This window comes from Trichechus manatus, unplaced genomic scaffold (assembly GCF_000243295.1).
Source record: "Trichechus manatus latirostris isolate Lorelei unplaced genomic scaffold, TriManLat1.0 scaffold00061, whole genome shotgun sequence".
Classification (NCBI taxonomy): Eukaryota; Metazoa; Chordata; class Mammalia; order Sirenia; family Trichechidae; genus Trichechus; species Trichechus manatus.
This window is the reverse complement of record NW_004443997.1, coordinates 12,181,382-12,200,715: the sequence shown is the minus strand read 5'-3', so window position 1 is coordinate 12,200,715 and position 19,334 is coordinate 12,181,382. Positions and strand designations below refer to the sequence as shown.

The 19,334-nt window shown below is 51.4% G+C and overlaps 1 protein-coding gene across 1 annotated transcript in view; it reads left to right on the top strand.

The window, feature by feature from the left end:
- Positions 1 to 19,334, top strand: part of TPCN1 (two pore segment channel 1) — a 59,465-nt gene that overhangs the window by 24,068 nt on the left and 16,063 nt on the right. Inside the window, exons 2-12 of the mRNA XM_023733780.1 lie at positions 5,024 to 5,151; positions 8,803 to 8,979; positions 10,740 to 10,853; positions 11,849 to 11,979; positions 13,012 to 13,100; positions 14,597 to 14,631; positions 15,121 to 15,179; positions 15,443 to 15,542; positions 17,337 to 17,453; positions 17,671 to 17,795; positions 18,945 to 18,993. Coding sequence (XP_023589548.1) covers positions 5,024 to 5,151; positions 8,803 to 8,979; positions 10,740 to 10,853; positions 11,849 to 11,979; positions 13,012 to 13,100; positions 14,597 to 14,631; positions 15,121 to 15,179; positions 15,443 to 15,542; positions 17,337 to 17,453; positions 17,671 to 17,795; positions 18,945 to 18,993 — 1,124 coding nt within the window. The remainder of the gene's footprint in view (positions 1 to 5,023; positions 5,152 to 8,802; positions 8,980 to 10,739; positions 10,854 to 11,848; positions 11,980 to 13,011; positions 13,101 to 14,596; positions 14,632 to 15,120; positions 15,180 to 15,442; positions 15,543 to 17,336; positions 17,454 to 17,670; positions 17,796 to 18,944; positions 18,994 to 19,334) is intronic.

Here is a 19,334-nt window from a genome sequence, read left to right as displayed (position 1 = left end):
CGTCCACAGCATGTCCGCTCTTACCTGCCAGCCTGCCAGCTAGGTGTGAGCTGCGGCCCTGGAGGGCAGGTTTGTCTTTGTTTGGGCGTGATGTTCATTGACACGGGGACTCCAGCTATTCTAAGCATCATCAGTGCTTGGTGCAACCCATCTTGTACGAACCAGGGTGAAGATCCACCTATCAGTTTGGAGTTTGCTTGCGTTGCTAAGGAGTCCGAATCTGATTCAGGGCAAACCACTGGAGGGCTGTAGGCAGCAGAGTGACATGATGCGAGTTAGGCTTCACAGAATTCTCCTGTAGCAAATGCTCAGTGCTGAGTGGTCGGTAAAGGCCCGGCCAGCGAGCGCCAGCCTGAAGCCTGGTGCCATCGTGTAGGTGGAAAACAAGGAGGCCCTAACAAAGGCAGGTGGGCGTAGGGATGGGTTTGAGAGAACAGACCCTCCCAGACCTGGCGACTTCCGGGCCTGGAGAAGTGAAGCAGGTGGTGTCAAAGTTTCTGTCTCTGAGGATGATCTTCCCTGTCTCCATGGTCCTTGTGGATTTCAGAAGCTGGGCGGAAATATTGTTTGTGGCTTTGAGGGGGTTGTGTGCTAGGGAAGAGGGGATGTCTCTCACCTGCACCAGGACACTAAAAGACACCATGTGGTGCTTTAGACCATCTGGTCCAGTGGTGCTTAAGGGTATAGATGGTGAGGGGCAAAGGGGGGACATTGAGGAGGGCCAGGTGCCTTCTTCCCACCAGGGATGGGCTGAGAGAGCTAATGGGTGGGAAGAAGATGCTCAGATCAATCTGCTGAGATCCCCAGGAAGAGGAGGGGGTGGGCAGGCTCAGACGGGGTATCTTCCAGGCAGGGGGCCTCACACAGACACTTCGCTGTTTAATGCAGGGTGGGAATGTGGCGCTAATGTCTGCTGCCATCTGTGCCCATGCCTGTACCCCAGCCACTCTGTCACTGGTTATTTATTTGACCTAGGACTCTGCTGTGTAGCCAGATCTGGTGCCTGCAGTGGTGTGTGAAGGTCGAGGAGGATGGGGCATGGGCATATGAGGGTACGGCCCCCTCCAGCCACCTGCCCAAGGCTCTCTCTACTCACGAGCCACACTTTGGCTAGTGCTTCCCTGGTCCACGGGAGCAGATTGAGGAAGATGGTTTGACCTTCTCCTGTCTCTGCCTGAGGCTTAATTCTTTTACAAATGGGCATTGGGAGCAGAGTTGGGAGAGGCTGCCGCATTGGCATTGGACAGAGAGCTCATCTTTGAAAGACATGAACAGGTCAGGACTATACTACCTGATTTTCAAGACTTACAAAGCTACCAGAATCAAGACATGGTAGTGTTGTAAGCTGTCTCTTAAAAGATTAAACATACACTTACTGTATGGCCAAGCTATTTCACCCCTACTTATTTACCCAAGGGAGCCCTGGTGGTGCAGTGGTTAAGAGCTCAGCTGCTAACCAAAAGGTCTGCAGTTTGAATCACCAGCTGCTCCTTGGAAGCCCTGTGTGGCAGTTCTACTCTGTCCTGTAGGGTTGCTGTCTTAGGCTGGGTTCTCAAGAGAAGCAAAACCAGTAATGTATAAATATATACAGAGAGAGAGATTTATATCAAGGAAACAGCTCACGCGATTGTAGAGGCTAGAGCATCCCAAGTCCGTGGATCAGGGTAGAGGCCTTGCCCAAGTCACGCAGCCGCAGAAGCTGGTGAGCCCAAGATCAGTAGGTTGGAGAGCAGGGCTCTCGCTCACAGGCTGTGACGGTTGATGAATTCTGAGATCAGCAGGCAAGACCACAAGGTTTCTACTGATTCACGTAGCTGCAGGGGCTGGTGAACCCAAGATCAGCAGGTCAGAGAGCAGGGCTCCACTCACAGGCTGTGAAGATCGATGAATCCGAAGTTTGGCAGATAAGCTGACAGCTCGCGTCCCAAGAACCGGGGATGAGACGACAGAAGGCAGCTTCAGGATCCAGAGAGAGCAAAAAGCCAGAATGTCTGCTTATATTCAGATGCAGGCCACACCCCCAGGGAGACTCCCTTTCATCTGATTGGCTACTCAACAGTGTATTCAATCATGGGAGTGATCACACTGAAACACTGAGAATCATGGCCCAGCCAAGCTGACATACAATCTTAACCATCACAGTTGCTATGAGTCAGAATCGACTCAACAGCAACAGGTTTGGTTTTTTTGGTTTTTTATTTACCCAAGAGAAATGAAAGCATATGTGCCCCAAACTGGAAACAATCTAAATGTCTATCAACAGGAGATGGATAAACGAACTGTGGTACATCCATACTAGGAGCTTCTTAGTGCAGGGACCCCAGGTCCAAAGTAGGTGCTATTCTCCTGGCTCTTGTTTCTTGGTGGTGTGAGGTCCCCATGTTTCTCTGCTTGCTTCTTTCTTTTATATCCCAAAGAGATTGACTTAAGACACAACCTAATCTTGTAGATTGAGCCCTGCCTCATTAACATTACTGCCTCTAATCCTGCCTCATTAACATTACTGCCTCTAATCCTGCCTCATTAACATTATAGAGATAGGATTTACAACACCTAAGAAGATCACATCAGATGACAAAATGGTGGACAGTCACACAATACTGGGAATCATGGCCCAGCCAAGTTGACACACATTTTTGGGGGACACAATTCAATCCGTGACAACTACTCAGCAGTACAACAGAGTGAACTATTGATACACTATACAATATAGATGAAATTAAAAATAATTTGCTGAATGAAAGAAGCCAAGCAGAAAGAGTACATACTGTATCATTTCATTTATATAAAATTCTAAAAACAATTGACTCATCTATAGTGACAGAAAGCAGATCAATGGTTGCCTAGGAATGTGGGGGGAGACAGAAGGGAAACAAGGAAACTTTTAGGGGTGATGGATATAAATATTTATTGTCACAACTTACCAAATTGTGCACTTTAAATATATACAGTTTATTGTATGCCCCTTATAGCTTAATAAAGGAGCCCTGGTGGTACAGTAGTTAAGAGCTCGCCTGCTAACCAAAAGGTCGGCAGTTCGAGTCCACCAGCTGCTCCTTGGAAACTCTGTGAGGCAGTTCTACTCTGTCCTACAGGGTCGCTGTGAGTCGGAATTGATGCGATGGCAGTGGGTTTTTGGTTTGGTGGCGCAGTGGTTAAAGAGCTCGACTGCTAACTGAAAGGTACACAGTTTGAATTCACCAGCTGCTCCATGGGAGAAGGATGTGGCGGTCTCCTTCTATAAAGATTACAGCATTGCAAAACCTATAGGGCAGTTCTACTGTGTCCTAGAGGGTTGCTGTGAGTTGAAGTTGACTTGACAGGAATAGGTTTTATACCTTAATTAAACCATTTAATAAAAAAAAAAAAAAAAAAAGGATGGGGAGGAGCTTTGCAGATGGGAGGGCCTGACCTGGCTGTTTAAGATCAGAAGACCCTGTTGTGACCCAACAGCCCTATGAACCCTGCTAGTTTCCCAACCTCTTCCTGTCTAATGATGAGCCTTGCATTTGCTTCTTGCCGACTATGCAAATCTCATTATCCAAATATTTGCTTCTTCATCACTTAGTGGGTGCATTGTTGGGGGACCAGATTTTAATTCTAGATTCACATCTTCCCAGTAAATTAGCAAGTTGAAAATCATGTCTTGGTACCACTGTTTATCATGTGTGTGAGTGGAGACTCTTGGCAGTTGTGACCAACTCAGCTCAAATGGGCCTAAGTAAAAACGGATCTTGATTGACACAGATTTTGGAAAAGTTAAGGGGTGGAGTTCAGGCACAGCTGAATGCCAGGTGTGTAATTATTGTTATAAGGGGTAGGTATTTCTCTCCCTGTTTTGTTCTCTTTCTGGCTTCCTTCTCAGGCTAGCTTTCCCCATGCAGTGGCAGGCGCCAGCAATAGAGAAAAGAGCCCTTCCTTCCTAATTGTTGTTGCTGGGTGCCGTTGAGTCAATTTTGACTCATAGTGACCACCTGTGACAGAGTAGAACTGCCCTATAGAGTTTCCTAGGCTGTAATCTTTACGGAGGCAGATCACCGGGTCTTTCTCCTGTGGAACTGCCGGTCAGTTCGAACTGCCCACCTTTTGGTTAGCAGCTGAGCACTTAACCATTTGCTCCACCGGGCTCCTTCCTTTCTAATTAGTCCAGAAAAAATTCCAGGTTCAGCCCTCACTGGCCGGGCTTGAGCCAGTGCCCAGGCCTGAACCAATCACTGTGCCCAGGATTGCTGAGGTTGCTGATTGCCAGACCTGACCACATATGGGAACCAGGGATGGAGGTGGGCAGAGCCAGGCAATCTGGAGCAGAGGAGAGGTGGTTCCAAGGTGCACAGGGTGGGGTCACTGGAAGAAGAGGGCTCCGAGGGAAAACACCCAATGACCCTGCACCAGGGAGCAAATCCAGCTATTTTTATTTTTGAACTCAGAACTCAGTAGAATATTAACATGCTTCCAAAAGTAAAAATTATCCACTTCTACCCTGTTCTCCCCACCCCTTGTTGTTAACCAGTTTCACTGAGTTCTGATTTATCCTTCCCATATTTTGTTTTTGTGTTTTTTTGGAACCCTGGTGGCATAGTGGTTAAGAGCTTGGCTGCTAACCAAAAGGTCGGCAGTTCGAATCCACTAGCTGCTCCTTAGAAACCCTATGGGGCAGTTCTACTCTGTCCTGTTAGGTCACTATGAACTGGAATCGACTTGATGGCAGTGGGTTTGGGTATTTCTTTTTATAACGATAACTAGGTATGTCTATGATTTCTTGTTTCCTCTTTCTTTTTTTTACACAAAATGTACTGTACTCAATGTGATCTTTTGCACTTGCTTTTTTTGCTTAGCAAGAGAAAGAAAAAATTTTCCGCTGGTCATAGTAATTCTTGTCGGCATTAGTACACACGGCTGACCTGTATGTAATAGGATATATGTGTGAGCATACAAGGCGACCGCCAGACTTTCTTACTGGTGAATGATGCCTTTTTTCTCTAAAGCCTGGCTTGTAAGTAACTCTCTCTCTCCTTCAATGCAGATGGAAGCAGCTATACCATCAATGACTCGCAGGACCCCAGCCTGAGCTCTGGGGGTGAGAGTTCCCCCTCAAGCCCCACCAGGCACAACTGGGAGATGAATTATCAAGAAGCAGCCATCTACCTCCAGGTGAGTATCTCCTGGTCAGGGCCTGCCCATTCTCAGTGTCTGTAAGTGGGGAAAGGAAGTTCCAGAACGGCAGGTATCGTGATAATTTTTAAATAAAATGTATGCCCACATAGCTGCATACACCTGTATGTAGGTGTACGCACAGGCACCCATACACATCTGGAACACTGTGTATCTATTACTGATGTGCATCTCTGGCTGATGGAATTTTGAGTCATTTGACTACCTTATCGTGAACTATTTGAGCTGTTTTACCAAAACATCTGCATCATTTTGTGAAAAATAAAAACAAAAGCCAAGCAAACCTCAGGCCCTTGTGAAGGGGAGTACGTGGCTGTTTCTGGAGGCTGGCCTTAGCTGGTGCCGAGATGGCCTCTTCCTTCTGGTGCTTGCAGCTAAGCTGTAGCTCAGCCCCTGCACCAGGCTGTGGGTGTGCTTGGGTAATTGGCTGCTCGCTGCTCTGAGGCTAACTGGAGCCAGCATCTTCCTCTCCTCCCAGATTTTCCCTGTTAGCTTGCTCACCGTTGAGAGCCTAGCGTTTCGAGACAGCCTTCGTTTTCTGCACCAAGTCCCACCCCAGGGAGCAGAGAGCGAAGGCCTGGAAGCCGCGTATGGCTGGCCTGGCTTCTTATTTTCCTAATCTAGTTGGTGATCTGCAGCCAGAAAACAAGGCTCGTGTTCTCCTTTGGGGTCTTGGCTCAGAATCCAGTGACATGGTAAATATTTCGCTCCGTTCTCATCGGTGGAGACCTCGTCCCCACTTCTCTGTGGCAGTTCCAAGTCCTATAGTTAAAATCCGAGCCCCCTGCCTCCCGTGTCAGTGGTTGCCTCAAGCTGGACCTTCGTCCCTGGCTATGGGTTGGAAGAAATTGTGTTTCTTAGTCATTCAAACCAGAAGCTTCCCAGGCCACTGTGAATGTTCCCCCTTGCCCCCACCTCCCGCCCCCTACCCCCACCCTGGAGGCTGCTGCTGGAAACCATGACTCTGTGCAGACCACAGCAAGATGAGTGAGGCTGGCCACTGGCCCTCCGCTGGACTGCTGAGATGTTTGTTTCCTCCGCCTGGTCTGCCCTGTCAGGTCTGTGGTTTGCCTTTATTTTTTGCTGATGAAGGGACCGACATACCCCCTTCAGAGAAGTGACTCACTCAAAATTACCCAACAAACCACAGCCAAAGTCCGAGCTCACAGCCTGCTAAGCTACTGGACAGTTTCCAGGCTGGGCTGGGACCTGGAGAAGTGGTCTCTTGCAGCAGAGGTTTATGCAAACACCTATAAAACACCAAAGGCCATGGGTGGCACAAGTGGTTCAAACCCACCCAGCGGTGCCTCAGAAGAAAGGCTTGGCAGTCTGCTTCCGTAAAGAATACAGCCAAGAAAACCTTATGGGGCAGTTCTACTCTGTAATGCATGGGATCTCCATGAGTCAGAGTCAGCTTGACAGCAGTTGGTCTAGTTGGGTTTATTAAACATCTACTGTGTAGCAGGCACTGTGCCAGGTGAGGCACTGACAATACACCTTGCTTTCCCAACAATGACGCAGAGGCTCGGCGTGCTGAAGCCCCTCGGCGTGCTGAAGCCCCTCGTGGCTAGCATGGGAGCTCATCAGGCCAGAGGTTTTTCCATGGCACCACGGGTGGATCTGCAGCACGGCCCAGAGACGCTTCTCCTGTTAGCCTGGCCCTGCAGTTCCCGCGTGCAACTCCCCCATGCGTCAGCAGACCACGTGTGAGCTCAGCCTTCCAGGGAGTGATGGTTTGTAAGGGTGCCAAGGGTGGCCTCATCCCAGAGCAGCTGAAGGTGTGCCTGCATTCCAGAGACAGCTGGATGCTTCCAGAGGGTCTGTGGGTGAGGAGACCCAGGCTTACATTCTGGCTCCGCCGCTTCCTGGTTGCTGCATAGTCTAGGCACATGACCTCTCTAAGCCCACTACCCTCCTCTGTGAGGTGGAGCCAATAGGAACTGTCTCTACTCTGAGGGTGAGTGGAGGAGTAAATGGACAGGGCCTCCCAGCCTTAGCACTTTTGAGTTTGGCCTGATAATTCTGGAGCCATCCTGTGCATCATAGGATGTTCAGCAGCATCCCTGACCTCTACCCACTAGATGCCAACAGCACCACCCCCAGGTGTGACAACCAAAAATATCTCCAGACATTACTAAGTGCCCTGGGGTAGGGGTGCAAAATCACCTGCAGTTGAGAACCACTGAAGCAAGGTGATGCATGCAAAGCATCAGCCAAGGAAGTAGTGAGTGTTGGCTACTGGGTAATGATGCTGATGAGGTGGGAAAATCCCTTACTTAGCTGTGCCCACCAACTCCAGAGATGCAGTGAAACAACCTTCCACCACCTAGGGCTCACCTTAGCAGGGCCTGTTAGAGGCTCAGCTGTGGCCTTGGGGGTGTCCTCTGCCGGTGTCCCTAAGTGGGCATTCCTGGGCTGTGTCACTTATTCCTACATCATTAGCAGGAGTGCAGTAGAGTCCTTTGGAGCCTGTAACCTCAGGCTGTTACTGAAGCTCTCTGTGCCTCGGTTTCCTCAACTCTCTCTCAAATGGGATAACGCAAGTAGCCACCTGCCCAGGAGGTTGTGAGGACTGACTGAGTGCGGCACAGCAGGACTGAGCAGGCCTGGCATATGGTGATTGCTCAGCCCCTGCTGGCCACCTTGTTATGACTATTACGGGGGCAAGAACTGAGGGTGAGTTCAGTAGGTCTACAAGGTCCAGCATTTTGCAAGGGTTAGGAAATTACGGAAAACAGCAAAGAGATAGCAACATCAAGTAAGAAGTGGGATATTGGAAAGCCTGAGCAAAGCCAGAGTGGCCACCCCACTGGGGTAAAAAAACCAGTTGCCATCTGTTTGATTCTGCATCATGACGATCCCATGTGTGTCAGAGTACAGCTGTGCTCTATAGGGTTTTTAATGGCTGTTTTATCAGAAGTAGATCACCAGGCCTTTCTTCCAAGGCACCTCTGGGTGGACTCGAACTGCCAACCTATCAGTTAGCAACTGAGTGCATTAGCTCTTGATGATTTTAAAAGGTCTGACTAAGTATGGTTATTAGCTTCATTTTTTTTCTTTCATTGTTAATCAATTAGCTAACACCTGGGGGGAGCTTGCTGTGTGCCAGCCTCTGTCCCAAGGGTCTTTCATTGTTTTCCCATTTCATCCTTACAGTAGCCCTCTGAATAGGTCCCAGTGTTTTCCCCTCAATGGTTGAAGAAGTTGAGGCCCACTGAGGCACAAGAACTTTCTCAACGTTACGCGGGGAGGGAGTGGGGAAGGCAGGACCCGGCTGAGTCTGCTTACACCAGAACCCCCGAGCAGCCGGGCCTTTCTGAGAGTGAAGATCAGCCTCTGAGGGGGTCCGATGTGCTGCCCTCTTTAACCTTCTCTCAGGACCTGCTGCTCTTTGATTCCTCAGAGTGTTTTTTAAGAGGCAGAAAGTCTTTTGAGACCTGTCAGTGGTCAAGTTTGAGCTTGGCCAGTGGGCAGTTTTGTGAAGAGGATCGTTTTGATGTCCCATCATCTTCCATCTCCAGCCTGAACCTCTCTTACCTGCCTTCCTCTCCTCCCCTGCTCACTGCACGCACATCTTTGGTGCTGTACCACCTCCAGGGTCGTTCGCCCACGTGGCTCTTGTTTTCCCAGGAAGGCGAGAATAACGACAAGTTCTTCACCCACCCCAAGAATGCCAAAGCGCTGGCGGCCTACCTCTTTGCACACAACCACCTCTTCTACCTGATGGAGCTGTCGACGGCCCTGCTCCTGCTGCTGCTCTCCCTGTGTGAGGCCCCCGCTGTCCCCGCACTCCGGCTCGGCATCTATGTGAGTGCCACTGGCTCCCTGTGGGCGGGCAAGCAACAGAGACCGGTTTGGGCTACTCAAGCTTGAGAGGGGACGTTCTAGAAGGGCAACACTGCAAACGGACTTAAAACAGAGAAGCACGGGATGGTCACAGAGGCCTCAGGAACAGCAGTGGCCCAACCAGCTGGCCCAGGTGCCCCAGCCTTACTGTGGCCCTGCTCACTATCCATTTCCAGGGAGGGGTGGCATCCTGTTTACCTCGCCTGAGTCCGGTGCCCACACCTTGGCCATGGTGGCCAGGACACCGGCCTGACATTCTCACACCATTGTATCCAGCCTCAGCAGAAACGGAAAAGGCAGTCGGGTGTGATCACCAGTGGGGGCAGGGTGTATCCTGGCAGCCATAGCCCCACAGTGTCTTCACATCCAGCCTACCATCCCGTGTGGGCCAGGGATGTCCATGGAGATGACCCTCATCACTCTTCCCTAGGGATGTGTGGGAGGCGGGGAGCCGGGGAAGAAGTGGGGTCCCTGTATCTTTTTAGCCTTGTGCCTATCTCGTTAGAGAAACAATCTTTCCAGCCGGCGGTTCGAGGCCCATCGTGACTAGGCCGCTTTCCCTCCTCAGATTCTCCTCCTGCTTCTCCCTCTTCATGCCTAAAACCCTCAGCGCCGGCCATTCTGAACTGACCTGTTCTCCTTCCTCCTCACGCTGTCCCTTCACCCTGCCAGCTCCTGCCCCTCCTCTGCGTCTCCAGGAGGCCCCCATCCATGGTTGGATTAGATTGCCCACATCTGCTCCTAGAGGCCTTGACGTCCCTTCAGGGCAGTGAGTTCTGTGAGGCACGGACCACAAAGGCTTTGATGTTCATTTAAATGTAAGGCCCTTATTGGGGCCTGCCCTGCTTGTCAGGGGACAAGTGGGACGACTGAGGAGGCCCCCACCCCTGGGAAGCTGCAGCTGGCCTAAAGTAGAAAGAGGCTTGCTTGGGGGCCCCCTGTGTGTCCTTGTCCTTTTGTCCAAGTGAGCAAGTGAGAGTCAATGAGAATTTCTGGGGCCCCTGTCTGCTCAACAGCCCTTTTCTCTTGGGCTCTTGGATTTTCAAGTAAGTCTTGGTATTTTTTTCCACGCAGTTTTGTTTTTAAACAAACTCTTAAGTTTAGGCCCCCAGTTCATGGTTCTTTAGTGGTGCAGTGGTTAAGCACTTGGCTGCTTACCGAGAGGTCAGCAGTTTGAAGCCACCAGCCGCTCTACAGGAGAAAGATGTGGCAATCTGCATCCGTAAAGATTACAGCCTTGGAAACCCTATAGGGCAGTTCTACCCTATCCTGTAGGGTCACTATGAGTCAGAATCAACTCGATGGCAACGGCCTTGGTTTTTGGTTTGGATAGTGTATTTTATGGGTCTTTTGTAAACTATACGAAATCCTTCCGGAAACAAGGCTAGATATAAATTTTTATCTTATCTTTCTTTATAACTTTGGTCTCCTTCTTAATTCTTCTGTGTATGGATCAGTGTGTCTGTTTCACGAATACTGAGGTTATGTTTAGATGTTCTGGGAAAAAACTATGTTGCCAAGGCTATGTCTCTGAACACCCAGGGCCTGGTTTTTGTAACGGATGTGTGTGGGTGTGGGTGTGGGTGGTAGATGCACGGGTAGGGGGACGCAGGCAGGGGTCCTATGGCAGTTTTCCAGGTCCTGGGAGAGGGCGGGGTCAAGAGAGAGGCAACCGTGGGCGGGGTGGCGATGACGACCTTCTCCACACCCCCTGGCTGCAGGTCCACGCCACCCTGGAGCTGTTCGCCCTGATGGTGGTCGTGTTTGAACTCTGTATGAAGCTGCGGTGGCTGGGCCTCCACACCTTCATCCGGCACAAACGGACCATGGTCAAGGTGATACATCCGTCCTTCTGTCTGTCTCCTCACAGCATTTCCTCCCGTCGCCCTCAAGCCAGAACTCCCCATGGGCCCAGTCCTGGCTCAGAAGTGTAAAATCAGGTCCCTGTCCTCACAATGCAGCCCTGGTGGCATAATGGTTAAGAGCTCAGCTGCTAACCAAAAAGTCAGCAGTTGGAATCCACCAGCCATTCCTTGGAAGCCCTACAGAGCAGTTCTACTCTGTCCTACAGGGTCACTATGGGTCGAATCAACTTGATGGCAACGGGTTTGGTTTTTCTGGCTTCGTCCTCACGATGCCCCCAGCCTTGCCAGAGGCTCGAATAGCGTGATGACGTTGACAGGAGCTGATGCAATCAGTGTCCAGGGCGTGCTGAGCTCTGTACTGATCCTCATGGTCACCTTTGAGGGAGATGGATTATTCTCCCGATTTTACATTGAGCCAGCCAGAATAGGGTCTGAATCCCAGAGGTGGGCGTCTAACCCAGGCTTGTCTGACTTACACGCCCGCGCCGATCGGTACCGCGTGCTGTACCCCTTCCCTCCGTGTAGTAGAGAGTGGAGTGAGTAGGACTAGGTCAGTGGCACTGTGTCATGTAAAAAGTACATACTCGTCCAGGAGAATATGCCCAAGTAATCAAGGATTGAGGTGAGCTGTAGACCTCAGGGGGCAGCTTCCTGGTGCAGGTGGGGTGAGCTAAGTAGTGAGGAAAAGGGTCGAGTGGAGGCTTTGCCTTCTGACCCTCCCTTCCACAGTCCAAGCTGGTGGGGGCACCCCCTGGAGTCCATCCTCCTGGGGCCACACATCTGGGCCAGCAGCTGTGGGCTCTTCTAGGGTGGCCACTGGGTGTTGGTGGGCGGTATGAGAGAGATGGAAGGAGGGAGGCAAGCTCTCAAGGTCAGGGTGGGCAGTATCTCTCCAGCCCTCGGTTCAGGGTGTTCAGGAGGAGGGCTGGGTGGGGGACTGACGATGCTGTGCTGCCACCCCGCAGACCTCCGTGCTCGTGGTCCAGTTCATCGAGGCCATTGTGGTGTTGGTACGGCAGACGTCCCATGTGCGGGTGACCCGGGCCCTGCGCTGCATTTTCCTGGTGGACTGTCGGTACTGTGGCGGCATCCGGCGGTAAGGCCGGGGGCAGTGCTGGTCAGACAGGCACTATCATGGCCTGGCCCAAACCTCTGGGCCAGCAGAACAGAGCCCTGTGAGTCACTTAGCGATAAGATCAGTACTGCACGTCAGTATAGTATAAAGCACATAGCTTACTCTCAGCCATGGGACCCACACATGACTCCGGCTCTAGGCTCTTTCCCATTCAACCTGCAGCCTTGAGAAGGTGGTGCCTCTCTCTGAGAACCTTATCTGCCCAAATACAGCAGCTGTCCCCTAAAGCAAGAATTCAGACAGTCCACGTGACACAAGCAGGCTCTCCTGACACCTCCACCCAGGCTGTAGGGCTGAACTCAAACCAGACAGCCTAGGGTGACATTTATTTGGAAAACTCCATATGGAAAGTCTTGTGGCTAGGTACTGCTGATGGTAGCGGGCTAGTAATTTATTCTTTAAGAAGCCCTGGTGGCGCAGTAGTTAAAGCGTTCAGCTGCTAACAGAAGGGTCAGGGGTTTGAACCACCAGCCGCTTCTTGGGAGAAAGATGTGGCAGTCTGCTCCTGTAAAGATTACCGCCTTGGAAACCCTATGGGGTGGTTCTGCTCTGTCCTACAGGGTTGCTATAAGTCAGAATTGACTCAACAGCAGTGGGTTAATTTATTCTCTGTGCCCATCCTCAAAGCTGGAAACAAGTGTCCCAGGGCTAGGTGGCTTCATGTATCCCACAGCTTGTGCAGGGAAGCTGGCCTGTGCACTGAAGGCCACATGTTCAGCCGTTGTGACTCCTTCCCCTTTCAGCGCACCCTCCTGCTTGGGCTTTGTGAGGAGGAAGAGGTGGCCAAGCACTGCACCTGCCCCAGGTCTGCCTGGTCACCTGCTGAGTGGATGAGTCTCAAGCCACTTTAGGAAAAAACTAAGCCCAGTGTCACAAGCCACAGTGTAGCAGGATTTAGTATTCTCTGAGTCAGGCACACCCCCACCTGGACCAGGGAGCACCGCACCGAGGGGCTGCAGACGGCATGCCCCGCCTACTCGTCTCTCCCCCCAGGAACCTGCGGCAGATCTTCCAGTCCCTGCCGCCCTTCATGGACATCCTGCTGCTGCTGCTCTTCTTCATGATTATCTTTGCCATCCTCGGTGAGTCACCCACGCCCAGGACTCAGGCGTCTCTAAAGGCCAGTCCACAGGGGAGGAAACATTTACTTTGACATTTTTAGACATTCACCCAGCTTAGAGAATGGAGTATTAGAAAGAAAACGGAAGCCACCTTTTTATTCTTTCGTGATCTGAGTCCCTCTTTCCCCAAGATGTACCCCTGTCCTGTTTTTCATTCCCGTGCGTGTCTTTACACTTTTACTTCACATCGACGTTTCATTACGCAACAGGTGGTATTGCTTGTGTATTTAAAAAGTTTATATAAATGGTTGCATAATGTGAGTTTTCCTTCTGCAAGTTGCTGTTTTGTTCCACATTATGTTTTTGATGTTTACTCATGTTGATAACGAAGAGATGAGGTTCATTTATTTTTGCTGGTGTGTAGTGATCCGTTGTATGAATATTTATCTGTCCTTCTGCTGCTGGGCTGTTTTCATTATACACGTAGCTGTGCAGTGAACATTCTCGTGTGTTTCCTGGTGTCCGTGCATGAGAGTGTCTCTAAGGCATGCATATACCTGGATATCGGGGCCTCCACACCCCCTTGTAAAGCAGGGTTACATCCTTTCTCACTTTGTGGGGCCTGGCCTCTTCAGATGAGGCTGTGAGTTTACGTGGCTAGCTCATCCAGACATAGGCTTAAATGGCGGAGTCCCCTGTACACAGCTGGCAAACCCGAGGTCCTTCCTCTAGCACTGCGCGATTATCGATGACATCGCAACCAGAGTCCAGTGCCAGGGCTGAGTCCCTTGGGACCCCATGCCTGCCCCGTCCCAGCCCAGGAAGCCACTGGCTTCCAGTTCCCCCTACCCTCCACCCACTCTCGAAGGAATTTCATTTGTGCTTCTCCAGCAGGACTGACTTCCCCTGAGGGGGAAGTCTGTTGGTCCTTTGGACTATGGCCAAGTAAGTTGGTTGGGCTCTGCTTTAGCTTCTGCCCTCTGCTGGTGCCCCAGGGCCTTCTCCACCTCTCAGCAAAGAGATGTCTCCCTTGTCCCTGTCAGGATTCCAAGGATTTGGGAGGGAGGAGAGTCATGGTGTTCCCACCCCAGGAACCTTGGCTGCAGGGGAACAATGGGATCCCTTTGGAATTGTTACTTGGCTGTCATATTCTCAAAACCGAAGATTGCAAACCAGCAGTCTGGATTCCAAAGCCAGCCTACAGATGTGTTTTTGTTTGGTCTGAAAAATTTACGCCAGCATTAAAATCACATAAAGATGCAGATTTCCAGCCTTTTTTCATAATAGACTTGACAATACTTGGGCCGCGTTCCCGCATGGCATCAATCATCCGATGCCGAGTAGCACCTGGTCCTGTAGACAAACCACACGTTCTCCTATGTGTCAAAGTCCCCACCACCCCCTATTGCCCTCACTTAGCCCACTGCACTCATTTACATTTATTTGTCCAATCCTCTTGACATCTGGGTTTGTGATCTCTGCTCTAACCTTTTCTGTCTTTTTCCACCACCTTTTAGGTTTCTACTTGTTCTCCACTAATCCTTCAGACCCTGTAAGTAATCAGCCTGTGTGTCTGCCTCTTCCTTTCACGTGGGGTCTTTTCCCTCAGACCCTACTAGAAAGGGATGTCCTGCCTGGTTTCTCATCGTAGCTTGTGGTACCTGCAAGTTTCCCCTCAGCCAGACTTGAGCAGGTTCCTTCCCTAAGAGGGATATTTCCAGAGTCAGGTTTGGAACATTTTGGTGGCAGAACAATGGAGAAGAGGCAAGCTAACTGCCCAAACCTGTGGTTCTCTGGAAGAAAAGCCCCGAAGTCAGTTGTCTGCTTCTCCTGGAAGCATCGCATCGGGTTCAGGAAGGCGGAGTCCCATGGCCTCCCTCGTTTGCTCATTCCTCTGCCGTCCCTCGGGGATTCCTTGGGAGGAGACAGGCTATGGGGAGAGGGAGGGAAGGGCATGCGAGGTGACTGTCACCGCCTGTTCCTGGCTGCTGTGTGCTCTCAGCTGGCCCCATGTGTTTCTCTGACTCCTTTTCCCTTGTAGTACTTCAACACCCTGGAGAACAGCATCATTAGTCTGTTTGTCCTTCTGACTACGGCCAAGTAAGTTGGTCTCTGCTTTAGCTTCTGCCCTCTGCCGGTGCTGCAGGGCCTTCTCCCCCTGTCAGCAAAGAGGTGCCAGGCTGCTGTTGAAAGACGGGTTGGCATGGGGAGCCATGCAGTCCATGGACTGAGAGTCAGCTGGGTGGAGGGGAGAGGGTGGAGGCTGGGAGGGCAGAACAAGAGAAGTCCTTTGTAAGGCATGTCCTTGGAGAAGTGGAGAGAGGCAGACACAGGGCCCTGTGGGTGACGGTCTGCACATACAGTTTCCCAGATGTGATGATGCCGTCCTACTCACGGAGCCCCTGGTCCTGCGTCTTCTTCATCGTGTACCTCTCCATCGAGCTGTACTTCATCATGAACTTGGTGAGTGATCAGGCCTCAGGTTCCACCTGCCTGCCCAGCCTCACAGTGCTGGGCACCGTGGGAACGGAGAAGTAAGGATGGCCCCAGGCCTCCAAGGGCAGCACACTGGGGAAGGAGTCTGAGACTGGTAGTGAAGTGTGGTATTGAGGAACGCCTGGGAAGGATTTGAGGAGGACTTACTAGCCCGCGATAAGCCTCACTGGTTAGTGCTTCTGCTGCTGATTGTTGTTAGTTGCTGTTGAGTTGATTCTCACTCAACCCGTGTGTGCAGAGTAGAACTGCTCCATAGAGTTTTCAAGGCTGTGACCTTTCAGAAGCATATCTCCAGGTGTCTTCCGAGGTGCCTCTAGGTAGGTTTGAACCACTAACCCTTTGGTTAGCAGTCCAGCGCATAACAACCATTTGCACCACCCAGGGACTGAACCACAACCATATGCCCTTTAAAGTAAACCAGGTAGGACTTGGGCTGTCCGTTTGACAAAATTTAGTAGCACAGACCACACGCTCCATTTCTTAAACTCAGCATCCTTTTTTCTGGCCACTTAAAGGAGCCCTGGTGGCACAGTGGCTGAGTGCTCATCTGCTAACCAAAAGGTCGGTGGTTCAAACCCCCAGTTGCTCCACGGGAGAAAGATGTGGCAGTCTGCTTCTGTAAAGATCTACAGCCTTGGAAACACTATGGGGCAGTTCTACTCTGTCCTGTAGGGTCACTTGGAGTTGGAATTGACTCAGCGGCACTGGGTTAAGAGGACACAACCAACCAAAACCAAACCCATTGCTGTCAAGTTGTTTCTGACTCATGGCAACCCCATGTGTGCAGAGTAGAACTGCTCCATAGGGTTTTCAAGCCTGTGACCTTTTGGAAACAAATTACCAGGCCTGGATGATGCAAATGGTTAAGCGCTGGAGTACTAACCGAAGGTTTTAGCAGTTCAAACCCACCCAGAGGCACCTCGGAAGACAGGCTGCTGCTGATAGAGCTGTATTTTAAGACAAAGATACACTGGGACATTTTCGTTCTTGGAGCAAATACGTACTGTAATAATGATAGAAGCTGGCACTTATTAAGCCTTAGCCAGGCACTGTGCAAAGTGCTTTGTGCAAAGGGGTCGAAAGAACAAGAGTTTCCCTCAAAACATTTTTGAAAGACAAACAAAAGCTTACCAGAAAGGATTCTTTCAACTTCTACCCCTGCCCTCCCACCCTCCTGGTAACACAGACTGTATTATTTAGAAGCTAACTTGCGTGGCTTTGGTATTAGGCGATTCCAGAATGCTGTGCCCTTGAGTGCAGGCCTCCTCCTTCCTCTTATTTCTGGGACCATTCGTAAAGCTGTGACTCACAGGAGAGGTAACAAGAGGACAGAGTGAGGAACCATCCAGCATAACAATGTCCCTTCCTGCTGCGAGGTTGGACAGGAGTGGGCATGGGGTGGACGCAGAGCCTCCACCCGGCCGCCGTAGGGAGCTGAGCTGGGCTTAGAACCCAGGCATGTTCTTCTCACTGCTTTCTCCTCCCCTTATAAAACTGCCCAGCCGGGGACACGATGAAGGTTGGAGAGAAGGGGAGGCTGGGGAGAGTTTGATAGCAACCGTTTTCATATACCTGAAGACAGAAAATGTACCAGGGGCCGTGAAGGGCTTTCCCCTGTTGAGACTTAGAGACGGACTTTTATACTTCAAGGCACTGGGAGAGGGTCTCTTGAAGCCTATGCTCTGGGGCGGCTGCATGAGAGGGCCGCCTCCAACCACTTGAGGACTTGTCAGGAGCCAAATCTCTGCTTTTCCCTCACAGCTTCTGGCCGTGGTGTTTGACACCTTCAATGACATCGAGAAGCGCAAATTCAAGTCTTTGTTGTTACATAAGCGAACTGCCATCCAGCATGCCTACCACCTGCTCATCAGTCGGCGGGTAGGAAGGAGTGGGGCCTGGAAGGGGGCTGGACCGGGCTCTCCCTCCCTTGCTCCTTGGCGCTAAGCATGGTGTGGCCAGTGGCTCTGGAGACCAGGAGCCCAGTCCATGGGAGAGCAATAGCAGGGCCCTGGGATCTGAGTGCTGCCCCATGGGAAGGGGTGTCTCGGGCTTGCATTTTCCTGTGTCCCACAGTACAGCTTCCCCTCTCCCCCAGAGGCCCGCTGGCATCTCCTACAGGCAGTTTGAGGGCCTGATGAGGTTCTACAAGCCGCGGATGAGTGCTGGCGAGCGCTACCTTACTTTCAAGGCCCTGAACCAGAGCAACACGCCTCAGCTCAGGTAAGAGCAGATGCCACAGAGGGGCAGTGCAGCCAGACCAGGCATTCACAAGTGGGAGCAGGGGCCTGCAAAGGTGCCAGCAGGTGGGTTGGCAAAGAGTCTCGGTAGACTCTTTGTTTTCTTCAGAGGTCTTTATGCACATAGGCTTGTATTTGTCAGGGCTCTTTTTGGAAGTGACGAAAGTCTACCCCAAATTTAGTGCAAACTGGCTTGACACAAAAGGAATGTACTGGCTCGTAAGTTGGAAAATCCAGGGTAAAGCAGGATACAGGTGCTCAGTGATCTCGTTGGGGTGTGTGTTTTCCTGCGCCCTGGCGCTTCCTGCACCCCCGTGCTGCCCTAGGCTGGCTTCATGCTCACGCAGGCCCTCCCCCTCAGAGAGCCACTCCAGGCTTACATCCCACCCCCAGCCAGCAGAAAAGGAGCTCTGTGTTCCCAGCAGAGGCTCTAGCAGAAGCTGGTGGTGGGGCAGGGGTACAGGGAGGGTCTCACCGCCCATCCTGAGCCATGTGCTCATCCAGGAAGCAGTTATGGGGCCTGGGGAGCAGGGATGTGCTCACTGACCGGTCTGGCTCCTTGCCCTAGAGCCACGAGTGAGGCATAGGTGAGCCATGTGAGCCCGAGGGACGGAGCAAGGACGCACACACGCACGCACGCACACACACGCACACACATGCAAGCCTGGCACAGCCTTAAAAACCTGACCCCAAGATCTCTGTGGGCAGCGTTAGTCTCCTGCACTATTCATGACCACAAACCTATCAATGCACAAGGCAGCAGAGATGAAAGTGAGCTGGGTTTGGGCTGAACTCACAGGCCCAGTTGTTCCATGTAGGTCGTCTGCTGAGAGACCCTAAGTTTCTGCCCATCTAAGAATTACAGACATCTGGGGGCTGCCTTTCCAGGGGGAATTGAAACTGTAAATCAGTGCAGACCTGGATTAGGTATTCATGGTACGCGGAGGAAAGGTGAGATCAAAATGGCTGCGGGTCAGGATCCCCTGCTTCACTGATGTGCTGGGATACACAAGAGGTCCCCTCCTCCTCTCCTACCCTCACCCCGTGAAGGTAGTCATGGGCAGGTCAGTGAGAGGCTGAAGCTCATGGGAACATGCTCTGATTGTTTTGCCTTTTCGTTCTGCTCTGACAGCCTGAAGGACTTTTATGATATCTACGAAGTCGCCGCCTTGAAGTGGAAGGTGAGTGCTCTTGTGAGGCAAGAGAGGGATGGAGTGGGCGGAGGGACTGCAAAGTGGGTGATGAGGACGGGAGGCACCCTGAGAGCTAGCTCTTCCCCCACTAGAACAGCCCAGCTCTCAGCTTGGCAGTGTGTACTTCAGGGAGAACAGGTGTCCCCTGGGCTCCTTCCATCTGTGGGGCAGTGTTGTGGTTAAGAGCACTGGATCTCAGTTAGGCCTAGAAGTCACTGGATGACATCAAGGAAGTTACTGACCCTTTCCAAGGCTTGTCTCACCTGCAGAAGGGGATAATGATCATAGCTACCTACAGAGTTGTTTTGAGGATTATATAAAACTAACGC